General features: G+C 41.3%; 1 protein-coding gene across 1 annotated transcript; it reads right to left on the reverse strand.

Annotated features, from left to right (window-relative positions):
- Nucleotides 1–15718: 15718 nt before the first annotated feature.
- Nucleotides 15719–16615, reverse strand: LOC112422093 (alpha/beta-gliadin-like). The gene has a single exon (XM_024784839.2). It carries the CDS (start codon nucleotides 16613–16615, stop codon nucleotides 15719–15721), a length of 897 nt encoding a protein of 298 aa, XP_024640607.2.
- Nucleotides 16616–16904: the final 289 nt, after the last annotated feature.

Raw genomic sequence — 16904 nt, forward strand, 5'->3', positions numbered from 1 at the left:
AAGAGGTTGGTAAGCAAGATGATCGGCAAGAATGCTACCTTTGATTGCCTTTTGAGTTTTGAACACAATATCATATTCAGACAAAAGCATCTGCCAGCGTGCAATCTTTCCAGTAACAGCAGCTTTCTCAAAGATATACTTGATCGGATCCATTCTGGATATCAACCAAGTTGTATGATTCACCAAATAATGACGCAGGCGTTTGGCAGCCCAAGCTAAAGCACAACAAGTCTTCTCAAGCATTGTATACCGAGTTTCACAATCGGTGAACTTCTTGCTCAGATAGTAGATAGCATGCTCTTTCTTCCCAGTTTCATCTTGTTGACCAAGTAAACATCCCATGGATTCATCAAACACTGCCAAATACATAATCAAAGGCCTTCCTTCCACGGGTGGGACAAGGATAGGTGGTTCCAGCAGGTAATTCTTGATGCTATCAAAAGCTTCTTGGCATTCATCATTCCATACAATAGGCTGATTCTTCCTGAGTAGCTTGAAGATCGGCCCGCAGGTTGCGGTCATGTGAGATATGAATCGGGAGATGTAATTCAAACGTCCGAGGAAGCCTCTGACTTGCTTCTCTGTCTGTGGAGCTGGCATTTCTCGGATGGCCCGGACTTTATCAGGATCGACTTCAATGCCCTTTTGGCTGACAATGAAGCCTAATAACTTCCCGGATCTGACGCCGAATGTACATTTGTTGGGATTCAATCGAAGCTTGTATTTTCTCAACCTTTCAAACATCTTTGCCAAATATTCAACATGCTGCTCCTCATCTGTTGATTTCACAATCATGTCGTCCACATATACTTCGACTTCTTTGTGAATCATGTCATGAAACAGAGTAGTCATTCCCCTTTGGTAGGTAGCACCAGCATTGATTAGGCCGAACGGCATCACTTTGTAGCAGAAGGTACCCCATGGAGTGATAAAAGACGTCTTTTCTCTATCTTCAGGAGACATCTTGATCTGATTGTAACCGGAGAAACCGTCCATGAAGGAGAACACCTTAGACTGAGCAGTGTTATCAACAAGCACATCAATATGAGGTAACGGAAAGTTGTCTTTTGGACTGGCTTTGTTCAAGTCTCTGAAGTCAACACACATCCGGACTTTACCATCCTTCTTTGGCACAGGCACAATATTAGCAACCCATTCAGGGTACTCAACTGTCATGAGGAAACCCGCGTCAATCTGCTTTTGAACTTCGCTCTTGATCTTGAGAGCCATATCTGGATGAGTCCTTCTCAACTTCTGCCTGACGGGAGGACATTCAGGCTTGGTGGGGATCCGATGCTCCACAATCATAGGGTCTAGACCTGGCATATCTTCATACGACCATGCGAAAATATCCGGATATTCCCGGAGGAGCTGGATGATCTTACTTTTAACCTCTTCCCCTAGAGCAGCACCGATCTTGATTTCCCGCTTGTTCTCCTCGGTACCTATGTTGATAAGCTCAATCTCTTCCTGATGAGGTTGAATGGCTTTCTTTTCTTGCTCAAGTAACCGAGTGATCTCATATGGTATGTCATCACCCTCCTCATCTTCGGCTTCATATACCGGGAATTCAAAGTTTGGAGGAACCGTAGGATTACTGTGTTCAACGGGTTTATTATGGTTCAACCTGCATATAATGATTGGATGATTTTTAGAAAGAGTTTTTTTTTTTTCATGCAGATTTTTGAAATTAATAAGAAAATACAGACGTTTTGGTTTTTTTCTGGCATTACCATTTTTCCAAGAAAAAGGCACTAAAAAAAAGCAGTCGTGAAAGAAACGACAATTTTTATTCATCAACGGCAATGCCGAAACAAACACGCCCTTACAGAAAATATCACTCTCGCTTTGGGCAGAGCGAGAGGATTGTTATTTTTGAAAACAAAGCGCTAAAGCAACAAGACACATTACTCGGAAACATGCATGATTGAAGGAATGTCAATGGCATCCCAATCTCTCGCAATGCCTCCTGGTGTAACAAATGCAGGCCTGAGACCAGATCCATTTGCTTCTTCAGAGATAGCATTAACAAACCCAGCACTGTGGAAGACTCCTGAGGAAACCTTTGATGACGGGGAGAACCCGAGACCTTCTTTACGCTTGTTCTCACAGAGCTGTATCACCTTGCCCCAACCGGCAGTCTGACCGTCCTGAATAACCTTCTGAGCATCTTTCAATGAAGCCATAGCAGCCCCAGCTTTTTTAGGCTCCGCACCTTCAATGGTCAAACCTTGGAAAGCAGTCCCTTCAGCAGACCCTGCTTCAATACAAGAAAAGGAAGACAGCTGGCTGACTAGGTATGCCTCTTCACCATGAACGGTAACAAGCTTTCCATTCCTTATGAACTTCAACTTCTGATGTAAAGTGGAGGTTACCGCACCCGCATCGTGTATCCACGGTCTTCCCAGCAGACAACTGTAGGATGCATTAATGTCCATCACTTGGAAGGTAACCAAGAAATTCTCAGGGCCAATGGTTATCGGCAAGTCTATCTCCCCCAGCACATTCTTTCGAGATCCGTCAAAAGCTTTGACCAAGAAAGTACTTCTCCTCAAAGGGGTCCCACGGTAGCTCAACTGATCTAGAGTTGTCTTGGGCATTACATTGAGGGAGGAACCGGTATCCACCAACACATTTGATATCATGTCTGATTTGCAATTCACCGAGATGTGTAAAGCCAGATTGTGACTCTTTCCCACTTCCGGCAACTCTTCTTCACTAAACCAGAGGTTGTTACAAGCAGTAATATTTCCCACTATGCCACCGAAACGATCTATCGTAACTTCGTGGTCAACATAAGCCTGCTCCAGCACTTTCAACAAGGTATTCCTGTGAGCCTCAGAGCTTAAGAGTAATGACAAGACAGATATCTTCGAAGGAGTCTGCAGCAATTGATCAACGATCTTGTAGTCGCTCCTCTTTATTATCCTCAGAATCTCATCTAAATTCGAATCCTCTATAGATTTGCCTGACTGGTTCACATCTGTAGCAATGGGTGAAACAACGGTTGGAGTTGCTTCTTCAACTGGTGGAATGGTCGGTGTAGCTACCTTCTTCTGAAATAACGGCGGACGAGCCTTCCCGCTTCTTAGCGCTGCAGAAGTCCCTTCGGCGATATTGCTTACTGTGGCAAAGGAGGCTAGAGGCACCTCTACTCCATTTTCTATCATGGTAGCATTGTATTTGTATGGAACAGCCTTGTCCGAGACATAAGGAATTGGTCCTGGCAACCTTATGACCAAAGGCTCAGCATTCTTCTTCAAAGGTACACTTTTGACAGGCGGATCGTGAAAAACTGGCACTATCACGCAAACATCACCGACAGTCAGAAGATTATCATTCATCAAGCTTTGGATGTCGTCTTGAACAGTATAACAACCCAAAGGATCACGGAGGCATCCCAGACACTTGGCATGATCATGGCTGAACAGAGAAGCTTTGCACAGCTTGATGTGTAGAGGTACCAGAGGAGTTGCGACGTTGCGGACATCAAGTCTAGGAGCTTCCTCGCACACTTCGATCATATTCACAGCGGCATGATTTGGAAGAGGATTATCGAGGACATGTGGAACATTATTCTCAAAAGTCAGCTTCCCTTGATCAACAAGCTTCTTCACGATGTACTTCAAAGCATAACACCCCTCAACATCATGACCTAAGGCACCCTGATGAAAATCACATTTGAGATCAGACCTGAACCTTGGAGGCAACGGATCAGGTGGGGGCTTGCCCTGTCTAGTTGTACAATGCCCTCTCTGGAGTAAAGTTGGAAGCAACTCAGCATATAACATCGGTATCGGAGGGAAAGTAGGTCTAGCTTGCTGATTTTGTTGTTGTTGTTGTTGAACCGGCATCTGTTGTTTCATCTGTTGGGCAATTGCATTGACGGGTACTTGAGGTTGACCCGGTGGCAGAGGGTACTGATGATAAAATGGCGGGAAGAAAGGATGCTGAGAATACGGCATATATGGGTATGACGGAGGCATTTGAGCTGCATTGATAGGAGCAACGGTAGCCATGGATTGACCGGCTCCTGCTGACACCATCCCCACTTCCGCTTCTTTCTTCTTGTGGTGTCCATTACCATACCTCTTCAACGCACTCGCAGAAGATTCAGCTTTCTCAAACACAATGATTCCATCCCTGACGGCTTCCTCAAGACGGGTTCCCATGGTGACCATCTCCGAAAAGTTGTTCGGGGCAGCGATGATCATCCTCTCAACATAATCTTTCTTCAAGGTCTTTAAGAATGTCTGGGTCATTTCTTCTTCATCTAAAGCAGGAGTGATACGGGCAGCCGCCCCTCTCCACCTTTGCGCATATTCACGGAAACTTTCCTCCTTCTTCTGAGATAGGGACCTGAGAAACTCCCTATTTGGCCTCAGTCGAGTGTTAAACCCATAATGGCTCTTGAAAGCGGTGGCTAATTCATCAAAGGTATGGATGTCATTCTTGCTCAAACTAGTATACCACTCTGCAGCATCCTCCATCAGACTATCCTGAAAACAGTGGATCATAAGGGAATCATTGTCTTTGTAATTGCCCATCTTCCGGACGTATTTGATGATGTGATTTTGAGGACAAGTTAGCCCGTTGTACCGGTCGAAGTCCGGAATCTTGAACTTTTTAGGAACATCCACTTTTGACACTAAGCAAAGGTCTCGAGTTTTGACAGAGTCTGCATTCCCTCGATTGGCCTGGATCTCGTGACGGAGTTCTTTAGCAAGTTCCTCCATCATCTCTTCCATAGTCTTGGTTACGGGGATGCTTCCGTGCTGTGTGTTGATGTTAATACCTTGAGGCAGAGTATGTACCAGTGACTCAGTGACAGCAGCTGTTGTTTGTGGCAAAGTGGCATTGATAGAGGCAGCATTTGTTGCAGGGATCAGAACATTGTTAGCAGTGCCTGAGGTGCCTGCTGTAGCAACGGGAGTGAAGAACGGTGGAAGCCCATACGGAAACCCCACTGGCATAGTAAAGCGATTGTCTGCAGAAGTGGTAGGGAGCACGCTTGTAGTTACTGGTGCAGCTGTGGTTGTAGGGATAGCTGTAGCTGATTGCTCTTGAGCAGCTAGTAGAGCAGTCATGACGTCATTAGCTTTAGCCAATTCCTCCTTTAGAGAGGCTAACTCGGTGCGAAGCTGAGCGTTCTCTTCTTCCATAGCCCTTTTCTTTCTTCTGTATTCTCTGGTTCGATCAATTCTATCAGGTTCGTAAACTCTCTGAGCACGAGCCACTTTTCACACTGAGGCAGAGAAACCAGGAGATAGTGAGCACTTGGAAGCCTTTGTGACCAATGCATGATGCATATGATGCATGATATGCAAATGCAAATGCGAAAGACTTCTTTTTTTTTCCATCGAAGGATTTTTAAGCAAATTAGAAATCTTGCAAATAAACAAAACTACATAGCATTTTCAAAAGGAAGACTTTTGAAATTTCAACAAGATAAACAAATGAAGCCCTCAAGCATAGGAAGTAGTCGGAGCGCCATCGGACTCGGAATCTGAATCACAGTATCTGTCAAAGAAGTCTCGTCGTCCTCTGGCTCTCTTGGAATCCCTCATAAGCAGCTCGTCTTTCTCTTCCAATTCCCTCCGGGCTTTAGCTAGTTCCTTCTTCAACATCAGATTCTCATGAGTCTTCTGCTCATCTCTACCATCCAAAGTCATGATTAGATTCTCAGCTTGATCGTACCGAGCTTTCCATACTTGCTTCTCACGACTCTCCATAGCTAGATGCTCCTGATACATATCCTGAGTCGCGGGGAGCAAAGGTAGAGGCATAGATGGAGTAGATGAAGACACGTATCTCATAGCTGGATAAGGCATACCAATCTCCTAAGCTCGATCTATCACCCACTGAGTATAGGCCTCATGAGCAACACCGGATCTCACACCTAGATGCTTCACACTCTTCCTTCGAACCTTGGACCAAGCATCCATGAAAGCTTTCCTTTGTCCGGTAGGAGCATTCGTGTAGAAGAAGAACTCTGGAGATGTAGCAAGATTGATGGGCTTCGACTTCATAGGGAAACCAAACTGTCTCATAGCAAGTTCGGGGTTGTAGTTGATTCCCCCACGGGTACCAAGAAGAGGTACATTGAGAAAGTCTCCACAACCCATAATGATTTCCTTCACCTGAGCGGCCGGAGTGAGCCAAACGACCTCATTAGGAGTAAGGGCCATAATCCGCTGCGAGTAGGACCAGTTCTCCGAGTTGTCATGGAAGGAACTCGGAAGGTGCGAAATAAACCACCTATACAAAAGAGACGTGCAGCAAAGAATATATCCCCGGCCCTTGAGAGTCCTGTCATGAATGGCATGGTAAGTATCTGCTAGCAAAGTAGGAACCGGGTTCTTGGAATGAAAAATCTCGATAGCATTCATGTCCACGAAGTTGTCGAGGTTCGGAAAGAGAATGAGCCCGTAGATAAGCAAAGCAAGAATAGCCTCGAGTGTATCCTGACGAGTAGTACCGAGATTAGCCTGATCAAGAAGATACTTCGAAGTGAAACCCCGGATGTGAGACTTGGTAATAAGATGGTTGGAGACGTCGGAAGTCTTGAGGTAGAGATCCTTAGCAATAACCAGAGGAGTAAGAGAAGTCCCGGGACCGGTGAAAGGCGTCTTCTCGGCTATAGGTAAACCCACTAGATTGGAGTAAGCCTCGAGAGTAGGAACCAACTGGAAGTCCGGGAAAGTGAAGCAGCGGAAGCTCGGATCATAAAACTGTACTAGAGTGTGCACTAGCTTCTCGTCCACATCGGTTCGGAGCAAAGTAAGCAATCCCCCATACCGGAGTCGGAACCCTGTTTGACTCTTGACTTTGAGTGCCAACTCTCTCAAACTAACCAAATCCACTTCCTTGAACTTGTAGCACTTAGTCTTCTTCATACCTGTGATTATTTACAAAAATTTCCATTTGTTTAAACCCTTCGATGAATGCATGAAAAATGTTTATGCATGAATGTATGTATGCATGATTGTGTTGTTTAGTTTACAAAGGACAAGGTGGGTTGAGATTCAAAGTAACGGATGGACACGGCGTCCGGTGAACTAAGGCTTTGGATAGTAGTAACCAAGGTTCTAACACAGTTCCCAAACTGCAACCTCTCTCACATATATCATGGTAGTACAGGACGACACCCGTTCCATGATTATTTGTGAGAAGGTCTAGTTTGAGTGTAGTATCGCGTGACGACTAAAGTTTGAGACAACACTCAATTTAGCCACCGCACTACGTCCTAAAAAGGCTAGGATGGGTTTGGTAACTACGGTTCATAGCTTCGTCGAACAATTGAAAGTGAAGTGCCTAAGCATGACAACATACGCCGACAATATCACCTTCAAAATGCCTCAGCTATGTGAGATTGATCGCATAATCCAATACACGAGGCAACCCCCAGATCGAATTGTCGATTATATCTCTACCTAAACATAAGTTCACTCAGCCCGGGTATAGGACTTTTGATATTCTCACCCCACACGTTAAATGAAAATAAACAAGTATTCACATGTAAGTAATAAAACAAAGCGTAAATATAAACTAAGGAAAACTAGGCGCGACCCGCTAAAAAAAGGTCCCCAGTGAAGTCGCCATTTCTGTTATCATGGTTTTTGGGTGCCAAGCCATTAATTGGACTTGAACCTTTTGACCGTTGATATCTCTCTTTTTTCTTGGGAAGGGTAAAAGGAGAAAAACCCTTGAGTTTCCGAATTCGGGGGTCGTTTTCGCTACGGGAAGGTGTTAGGCACCCGGAGCGATTATGGTATTCCATAAGAACCGCTCTCCTAAGTTTATTTCTACGCTTTAGTTTTATTGCTTATTTTTGTAAAAAGGAAGGTATGATTAGTGAAGAATGGGGGTGAGAAGAAGTAGAATTTGATTTTATTTCGGCTTGGATGAGTTTTGACTCATTGCCTACGTACCGTTTTACGGGATCAAAACCGGCGTAGTTCTTGCTCAAAAATGGTTTTTGTTTTTGTTGGTTGATTTTAAGTTTGAAAAGAGATTTTGAAGAATAGAGATGAGAAGCCTCAAGGGCATGAGATTTGGAAAAAAGTGAGGTGGAGTTAGCTTTTTCAAAATGAAGTCCAAGTATAGTTAAGATTTGTTAGAAATTTTACTTAAGAAAATAAAAGGGAAAAGTTATGGGAGTTTTGACTCCATTTTTTATAAAAATATTTGAAGTGAATTTATTTGCATATTTTTTGGAAAAAATTGGATTTTATCTAAGTGTTCGAAACTAAGCGTTCATCTAATCATGCAATCCTAGCCATACATCTATGCATACAATCCTAAGCATACATCTAGGGTGAGTGTGTGCGTGCCGGTGCGTCATAGTGTCCATGGTCCATATTACAAAAATTGCCTAAATACATTCTATGGCCCCTTTGCCAAGCTACAAACCAATGATAACAAATTACACCTCTAAATGAATTAAAACTTGTAAACATAAATGCTAAGCTAGAGAAAGTGGAGGAGGTAGTGAAATGCTATGAAATGTATGGCACATGAGATGAAATAGTTAGTAAAATAAAGCATAGAGTAAAAGGAGTGCACAAAAAATATTAAGAGAAAGGACATAAAAGAGACTAATAAAGTGACAAAGTGTGCATGAAAGTGGTTATAGAATTCTAGTACATGCATGACCCCTAATTCCTTCATTATGACAAATTTTAGAGGTCTTGTTTGGTGTCGAAATGAGGGAAAATAGGACACATTTTGTGCTAGAATTTATAGCGCACTTTCACAATATTTTGGCACTTCATTAACTAGTAAAAGTGCATGTTAATTGCAAAGCAAAGAGGGAAGTAAAAAACACTATACACAAGCAGCAATTTGCACCCATAACCAGTGATAATTCATCACAAAAATTGCATTTTAAGAACTCATATCGCATGCCAACGTTTTCATGAGAAATATACTACTAAAATGCACAAAATTATGCCTAAGCACTCTAATTAACCAAGAAATATCACATACTCTCTTTTATCATTTTAAAACCATTGAGAAGTATCAAAAAGGCATGAAAATTCATCAAGAAATATGTGATAATTTTTGGAGATTTTTAGAGCAAATTTAAGCATGCAGAGGTTCAAACAGCAAAGAAACATGGTGTAGATAGCAAAAAAAACAGCAACAATTGAAAATAATAGGCCCAAACCAAAATCAGAAGGCCTGGAAGCACAGGAAGCGTTAGATTGATCTGAAGGCTGAGAACGAGGGAGTAAAACCGAAAATAAACCGGACCGGTTTAAATCTCTATATATATATGTGAAATCCGGTTTTTTTCTCATTTGTTACTCCTCCTTCTCTTTCTTCTCTCTTTTAGAGAGAGAAGCTCCACCTTCTCTCTAACTTTCCGGTCATCTTCTCCGGTTGGCATGGCTTTTCCGGCGCGGAGGACGGCGGTGGCACCTCCGCGCCGGAGTTCGAAACTGCTCCGATTCAAATTTTTTTTACGTTTTTAAACATCCTTTTTTACGTATTACTCGAATCCGAGTTTAGATTTTTCAAAAGAGCTTTGAATCGGAGTAGATCTAAACTTGAACCTTGACGAAAAAACTTGAGAAAACGGAAGGGGAAAGAGGGAGAACGACGGCGGTTACCTCACGGTCGCGGTGACTCTTGGCTTGGCGTTGCTGCTTCGTGTTCTTCGCGTTCTTCACGCTCTTCACGTTCTTGTTGCGTGCGCGTTGCTTGCGTGCGCGTTGCTTGCGTGCGCGTTGCTTGCGTGCGCGTTTGCTTGCGTGTTGCTTGCTTGCGTGTTGCTTTGGTTCTGTCTTCTTCTCCTTCCTCTGTGCAGATCCGGTTTGCCTTCTTCTTCTCCCACCGTGATCGGTGCTTGAGTTCTTCACTTCCGGTGAGGAATTCGCGCTTTGTATTGCGGTGGAATCGATTCGATGATGAAGATTCGTACACGAATCTCTGAGAATTTCTGATGAATTTTCGGTTTTTTGGTTCTTGTGTTCTTGGTGAATCTGTTTTCTTTGATCTAACAGAATGGAGAGAGAAAGTTTTGATCTGTTTGTGATGTGGCACTGTGTGAATGGAATCTCTTTTTTTTTTGAAAAAATCTGACACTGTTTCCCTTTTATATGCTGCCATGTGTACCTGAACCAATAAAAAAAAGACACCTGGACTAGGGACTGGACTAATACGAAAATTTGGACCAAAATGCCCTTTGGGGCGTTTCTGCAAAGTAATAAAAGGACTGAACAGCAAAAAATTTTTTAGAACGAAAAATGCAATTTTAAAATGTTTTTTGGACTAAAATGTAATTTAAAAAATAAAATTGGACTAAAAACAAATTTGATAAAACGTAAAGCGAAACAAAAAAAAAAAAAAAAAAAAATTGACGAAACGGACTAAAACGAACCAATGGCTTAAATGAGGTACTTCAAAGTAACCTCTCTATGCCAAAATTTCGTGTGAAATGATCAAAATGCCCCTGGGGCTAAAAATGACCTGGACCAACTCAAATTGACTCTGACACTCACCCAGATGCAAGTTTGAAATGAATTTAAACAGGGTTTATTGATGAATTGTAAAAAAAACATCTGAAAAGACTCAGAGACAGTCACAAGGATGAAAATGGGTCCCACTGCAGGAAATGACCAAAATACCCTTCTGTATGACTTTTTGCAAATTTTGAAATAAATTGTAGAAAAAGCAATGTAATGATTCAGAGACACTTTTGAATGACTTACAAGACAAGTAAAGACATTTCAAAAGGTTTTATGCAAGAAAAACATAGGTAAAATTGTGGTTGAAAATACTGCGAGGCAGAGACAATTTGAACTGTGCAGTTGAAATTTGATAATTGACAAAGTTTGAAATGAAATTGGGCCCAGTATTTTTAGGTCCAAAAAACAGGGTATAACAATGATTATTGTGTATTTTTATTTTTGATCTGAAAAAGTTGAGAGAGATGAAAGATTAGGGTTTCTGAATGATTGCTGAAGCTGCTACAGTGATTCTCTCTGACCCTCTTCCCAATGATTGGACAGTGTATTTATAGTGACAAAATAGGGTTGGCTCTGGTACAGAACAAAATACCCTGCAGCTGAGACTTGGAGAAAAAGACTTTAACAAATAAATAAATAAATAAATAAAACAAAAACAAAATGAATAACATAAATAAATAAATAAAAAAAAAAAAAAAAAAAAAAGAGGAAGGAAGAAAGTCACTCACGTGACTTTCATTTCTTTGTTTTTTTTTTTTTTTCTAAAAAATAAAAAATAAAATAATAATAAACAAACTAACCTAAAAAAAGAAAATAAAAAGTCCCTTCGAAATCTGACATGAGGTACTTCAAAGTATCCTCCCTGCCGAAATTTCGGTTGAAATGATTAAAAAGACACGCCTTTTAAAATACAATTAGCCATTTTAAAATGACTTGCCTGTTATGACTAAAAGGATTATAAAATGCGTTTATAAAAATTCAAATGAAGTGATTTTAAATATTGTAAAAAAGCAAGCGAGGACTTAAATGCCAGATGAAAGTCTTTAAATGATTAATGACGAAAAACACGAGTTTTAAAAGGTAAAAAAAACGCATAAAAGAGAATCTGGACTAATATAAAATGCGGACAAGAAAGATTTCAAATGGTCCAAATTTGGGGTATGACAGATGCCCCTATTTAAGTTTCTTCGTCTCGAAGGTTTTAAAAGGGAAACTTTTAAACCAAAGGGTCGAGGAGACTTAAATATATAAAAACGCCAATTTTGGACCGTTTGAAACGCCAGAGATGTGATGCTGATGAATGTGATAATATGACTGAATATGATATAAGCATGAAGGTAAAGATGATGCAAAGACTGACTGGGAGACAAATGGATAGGTATCACTGGGGAAATAAATGATAGGTAAAGACATGATTAGCCGACGAGTGGCGAAAATAAAGACATGATTAGCCGACGAGTGGCGAAAGTAAAGACATGATTAGCCGACGAGTGGCGAAAGTAAAGACATGATTAGCCGACGAGTGGCGAAAGTAAAGACATGATTAGCCGACGAGTGGCGAAAGTAAAGACATGATTTGCCGACGAGTGGCGAAAGTAAAGACATGATTGGCCGACGAGTGGCGAAAGTAAAGACATGATTGGCCGACGAGTGGCGAAAGTAAAGACATGATTTGCCGACGAGTGGCGAAAGTAAAGACATGATTGGCCGACGAGTGGCGAAAGTAGAGACAAGACGGACCGACAGGGTTTGCTAACATCGTGGGATAGCAAACACACGGTAAAAGATAAAGGCAAGACGGACCATTAGCATTTGCTAAAAGCAAAGCCTCCGGTGAAAGTAAAGACAAGACGGACCGACAGGGTTTGCTAACATTGTGGGATAGCAAACACACGGTAAAAGATAAAGGCAAGACGGACCATTAGCATTTGCTAAAAGCAAAGCCTCCGGTGAAAATAAAGACAATGTAGAGCTTGGTATCAATGAGGAGTAACTTGATAAGGGTAAAGCTTAGGGGAAAAAGAATTTGTATGAAGCTAAAGGGGAATTGTATGTATGTATAGACTGATTACTGGTGAGACCTGCCACTTTGGAACATGTTTGACTTGATGACATTTTGGAGTTAGACACACTGGGTGTGGTATCTGAGGATAGTGAAGCAAAAAATTGGGCAAAAATGCAACTATGTATGAATGATATTTATATGCGTGCTATGTATGCATGCATGAATGAATATGTATGAGACTCATATGACGGTGTAATGGTAAGATTGTTGAGACAGGACTGGGTAGGTCTACAAGGAGAATGGCCCGGCATCACTGTACGAACGCTCGAAACCTTCATTGGGGATAAAGTCACGGGGGATGAATCAACCATTGTTGGGGTACAACCCTTAAACATACTGCTGGGGTAAGTCCTCACAAACCGGGGAAGAAGTCGCCATTTCACCAATGCAACACCGTATTGTCATGCTTGAATAGTCATTGCCTTTTGTATATATTTTTGAAATCCCTAACTTTTGCCTGGATCGTCCTTTCGGATTTTGGATCCACCAGGGAGGTATTTTTTTTTTTTTTTTTTTTTTTTGCAATGACTACTGCTCCTTCGTTGAACCTGCTAGTTTCGGACCAAACTGTTGACACATACTTCTGTATTTTCAAACTGTTCGATGGAGAACGTGTCGTTTGAAATACTGAGGAAGCGAGGTAAAATGAATTTCCAAACTGTTCAATGAAGAACGTGCCATTTGAAATATTGTGGATTGGTGACATCTCTGGATCAACCACACTAGTGATGACACTTTTAATGAGATACCATTGAAATAAGACACTGGATGGTAATGCAATTTATTTATAAATGATATTTGGATGCACGTTAGATGTGCATGAATGTTATATGCATGTATATGTATATGAATGAATGTATGAATATACGCATGAAACTTGTAGGACCGTATGACTGTATATAACAGGTGAAACTGACAAACAAGACTGGATAGGTAAGATAGGAGGTTGAACGACATCGCAGTACAAACACTCAGCAATCTTCATTGGAAATAATATCACTGGAGATGAATCAACTTAATGTTGGGGTAAAGCACGATATCAAACCACGAGTAGGGGAAACAAACCATTAATCAGGCCACTGAAAGGAGAATGCCCCATAATCAAACCACTTGAAGGGAGAATGCCCCATAATCAAACCACAAGCAGAAGTTGCCATCAATCAACCCACAAGAGAGGTACCAACCCATGTTTTGGCAGAAGTCGCCATACATCAAACCATAGGCAGAAGTTGCCATTTGTAAACCAATACCGAGTGCATTCTTCCATTTGACCCTCTTGCACTGTGATGTCTCTGTCTTTGTTTTTTTTTTTCATTTCATTTTTTTTTTTTCATTTCATTTTTTTTTTATATTTTTTGAATCCCTAACTTTTGCCTGGACCGCCCTTTCGGGTTTTCAATCCACCGGGAACATATTCTTGGCTTAAGCCGCCCTTTCGGGTTTTCGACTTAATGAGTTTTTTTTTTTTTTTTTTTTTTTTTTTTTGACAGAGATCATCTCTCAGCTTTTGGTCATGCCAACCTTGCAGAGTTTAACTGTCTTTGAGACGGATGTTGATGTATGTTTCACCCACTCATAAATTCAAAGAAGATGTACTTGTTGTTTATGCTTTTTCAGAAGACATGATAAAAGTTTTTTTTTTTTTTTTTTTTTTTTTAAAAGATTTTTTTGAATTTTTTTGCTTTAGGTATTAACATCAAAAATAGAAGAAAAATTTGCAAACCGAATAAATGAGAATTTTAAATAAATGGGCACAAGCTCAAGTTATTGTAAATGGAATGGTGGCCTGCCAAAGGCGTGGTTCCACAGATTTTAAAAGTTTGGAAAAATGGTAATTATATGGAAAAGGTACGTTGAACACAATAACCACTGTTTCCTCTACCAACTTTGAATTCCACTGTTTTGAGTCTTTGATTTGCAGACGCTTCAGATCGGAAGCCCTTTAACAGCTAAGATGCCCCAGATGAATCATATCTGATTTGATGCAATTACCTTGCCATGAGTCGGAGGTCTTTTGACGGCTGAAATGCCCCATATGAGTCATGTCCGACCAGATGCAGTTACTTTGTCATGATCCTTAACTTTTGCATAGATCGCCTTTGCGGGTTTCAACCTATCAGGATAATCATTTTTTTTTATATGTCTCTAACTTTTGCATGGGCCGCCCTTTTGGGTTTTCAGTCCATCGAGACGCTCTTTTTTTTGCCTAAGCCGCCTTTTCCGGTTTGCGACTTATCGAGCTTTTTCATTTTAACAAAGTATTTCTTGACTGCATCGGTATTCACAGGACATACAAGTTTAACCTCATGCTTTGTATTAGGCATTCATTGCTCCTGGAGCTTATTTAAATCAGATAGCATAACTTTTGAGCACAAGGCCACTCTCTTGACATTCATGGGGATGAGCCTTCTCTTGTTGAAATCATGCTTTTGATACAATTGTTCACGCCATACGGCAATAACACTTTTAACTTCAATCAAGCTTAGCTTTCATTGGAACTCCCATTGACGGGACTTTGACCTTCATGTGAGGCATTGCCTTTATGTTGTATACTGAGGGATGGAGGGGGGGTTGCCCCTGCTGAAGTGTTCACTTGAAGTACAATATCCTTGCAAGGAAAATGGTGGCATCTCGTGCCAGTCTTTGTACATGAAAGTCCTCTTCTAGACACTCTCTTTTGATATTTGCAGCTTCGACGGCCAAGATGCCCCAGTAGGCGAGAAATCTCAGTGGAAGCTTCTTCATCATCCTCTTATTCAGCCTCGGATACAAGAAACTCAAGGTCGAGAGGGAGTATATGATTAAAGTGTTCAACGGGTTTATTAATGCATGATTTGATTATTGATATAAACATTATGATTATGCAGATATGTGGAAATGATTAAGGAAAAAAGATTCTTTTTTGTTTTTGTTTTTTGTATTACCATTTTTCCAGAAAAAGCACAAAATAAAACAAAGTCGGGATCAAGCGACCTTTTCCTAAATGATGAAAATACGAAAAGCAAAGAGCCCTAAACAAGTTCACTTCCGTCTCGGGTGGGACGAAAGGATTAAAAAAACATAAAGCAATAAACAAACATATTAATTGAACAAAAGAGTAGTAGAAATAATCATCAGCAAAGGCCCAATTGTAGCTAAACACTCCACATGTCAACACAAGGTCCAAAAATCCGATAGCAGGTTAACTTGCACATTCAGACCCAAACTCTTCGAAAGGTATGAGATCGTCTTCGATCAGCTTCTGGACTTCAATCTTTAAAGAAAAACAGCGCTCAACATCATGACCTTGTGCCCCTTGATGGAAAACACAAAAGAGATCAGGTCTCCATCGAGCCGGCAATCTCTTCGGTATTGGAGGAGGTGGCCTAGTCTGGACAAGGTTCCTCTCAAGCAAATAGGGAAACAACTCCCCATATTTCATTGGAATCGGATCAAATTTAATTCTTGGAACCTGTTGTCGAGGCTGTTGTTGATATTGCTGAAACTGGGGCTGATAACCCGGATTGCAGACAACATTCATGATGGGCAAAACAGTGGTAACAGAGTGAGAATCCAGATACTGTTGTTGACTTGGTCGAAACTGGGGTTGATAACCCGGATCTTGAACAACATTGGTGATGGGCCTAACAGCGGCAACAAAGTGAGGAGCCAGATGTTGTTGTTGAAGTAGCGATTTTATATCTTGGTCATCGAAGGACCAGACGTTACTTTCAATCAACTTCTGAACTTCTTCTTTCAAAGGGTAGCACTGCTCAGTGTCATGACCTGGTGTCCCTTGATGGAATACACAGTTGAGGTCAGGGCGATACCAAGGTGGCAGCGAATTCGGCACCCGAGGAAGTGGTAGGGTTTGAACAAGGTTCTTCTTAAGCAAAATGGGAAGCAAATCCGCATATTTCACAGGAATCGGGTCACACTGAGATGCTTTTTGGACCTGATTTTGCGAAATGAACTTCTGAGGAACCTGATTCTGAGGGATAGACTTCCGAGGAGCCTGTTGTCGAGGCTTTTGAGGGCAAATTGGCTGATATGGTGATTGAGGCCTTTGTTGGACAAGCGGTGGATCGTTTGTAGCCATCAATGAAGATACAAGGCTAGTTAACTTCTCTACCTCAGCCCTAAGTGTTGTTACCTCTCCACGAAGCTCATGAACCTCTTGCTCAAGCCGATCCACTTTTCCTGTTTGCACGAGTGTCTGCATATGCGAGCCGAACTTGGATGACGACATCTGGCCCCTTTACTGTTGGATTGACCTCTTTATGGAGAAGACACAGTGTGAGATACAGACTAGAAACTATGAATGCAAAATGATGCATGATATATGTATGCAAAAATGTATGTTTTTTTTTTTGAAGGACTAATCAAAG

The sequence above is a fragment of the Medicago truncatula genome, chromosome 2, assembly GCF_003473485.1.
Source record: "Medicago truncatula cultivar Jemalong A17 chromosome 2, MtrunA17r5.0-ANR, whole genome shotgun sequence".
In the NCBI taxonomy this organism is placed as follows: domain Eukaryota; kingdom Viridiplantae; phylum Streptophyta; class Magnoliopsida; order Fabales; family Fabaceae; genus Medicago; species Medicago truncatula.

What these genes read in the sequence shown, in the direction of transcription:
- LOC112422093 (XM_024784839.2), bottom strand. Translation starts at nt 16,615, where the DNA reads ATGGCTACAAACGATCCACCGCTTGTCCAACAAAGGCCTCAATCACCA.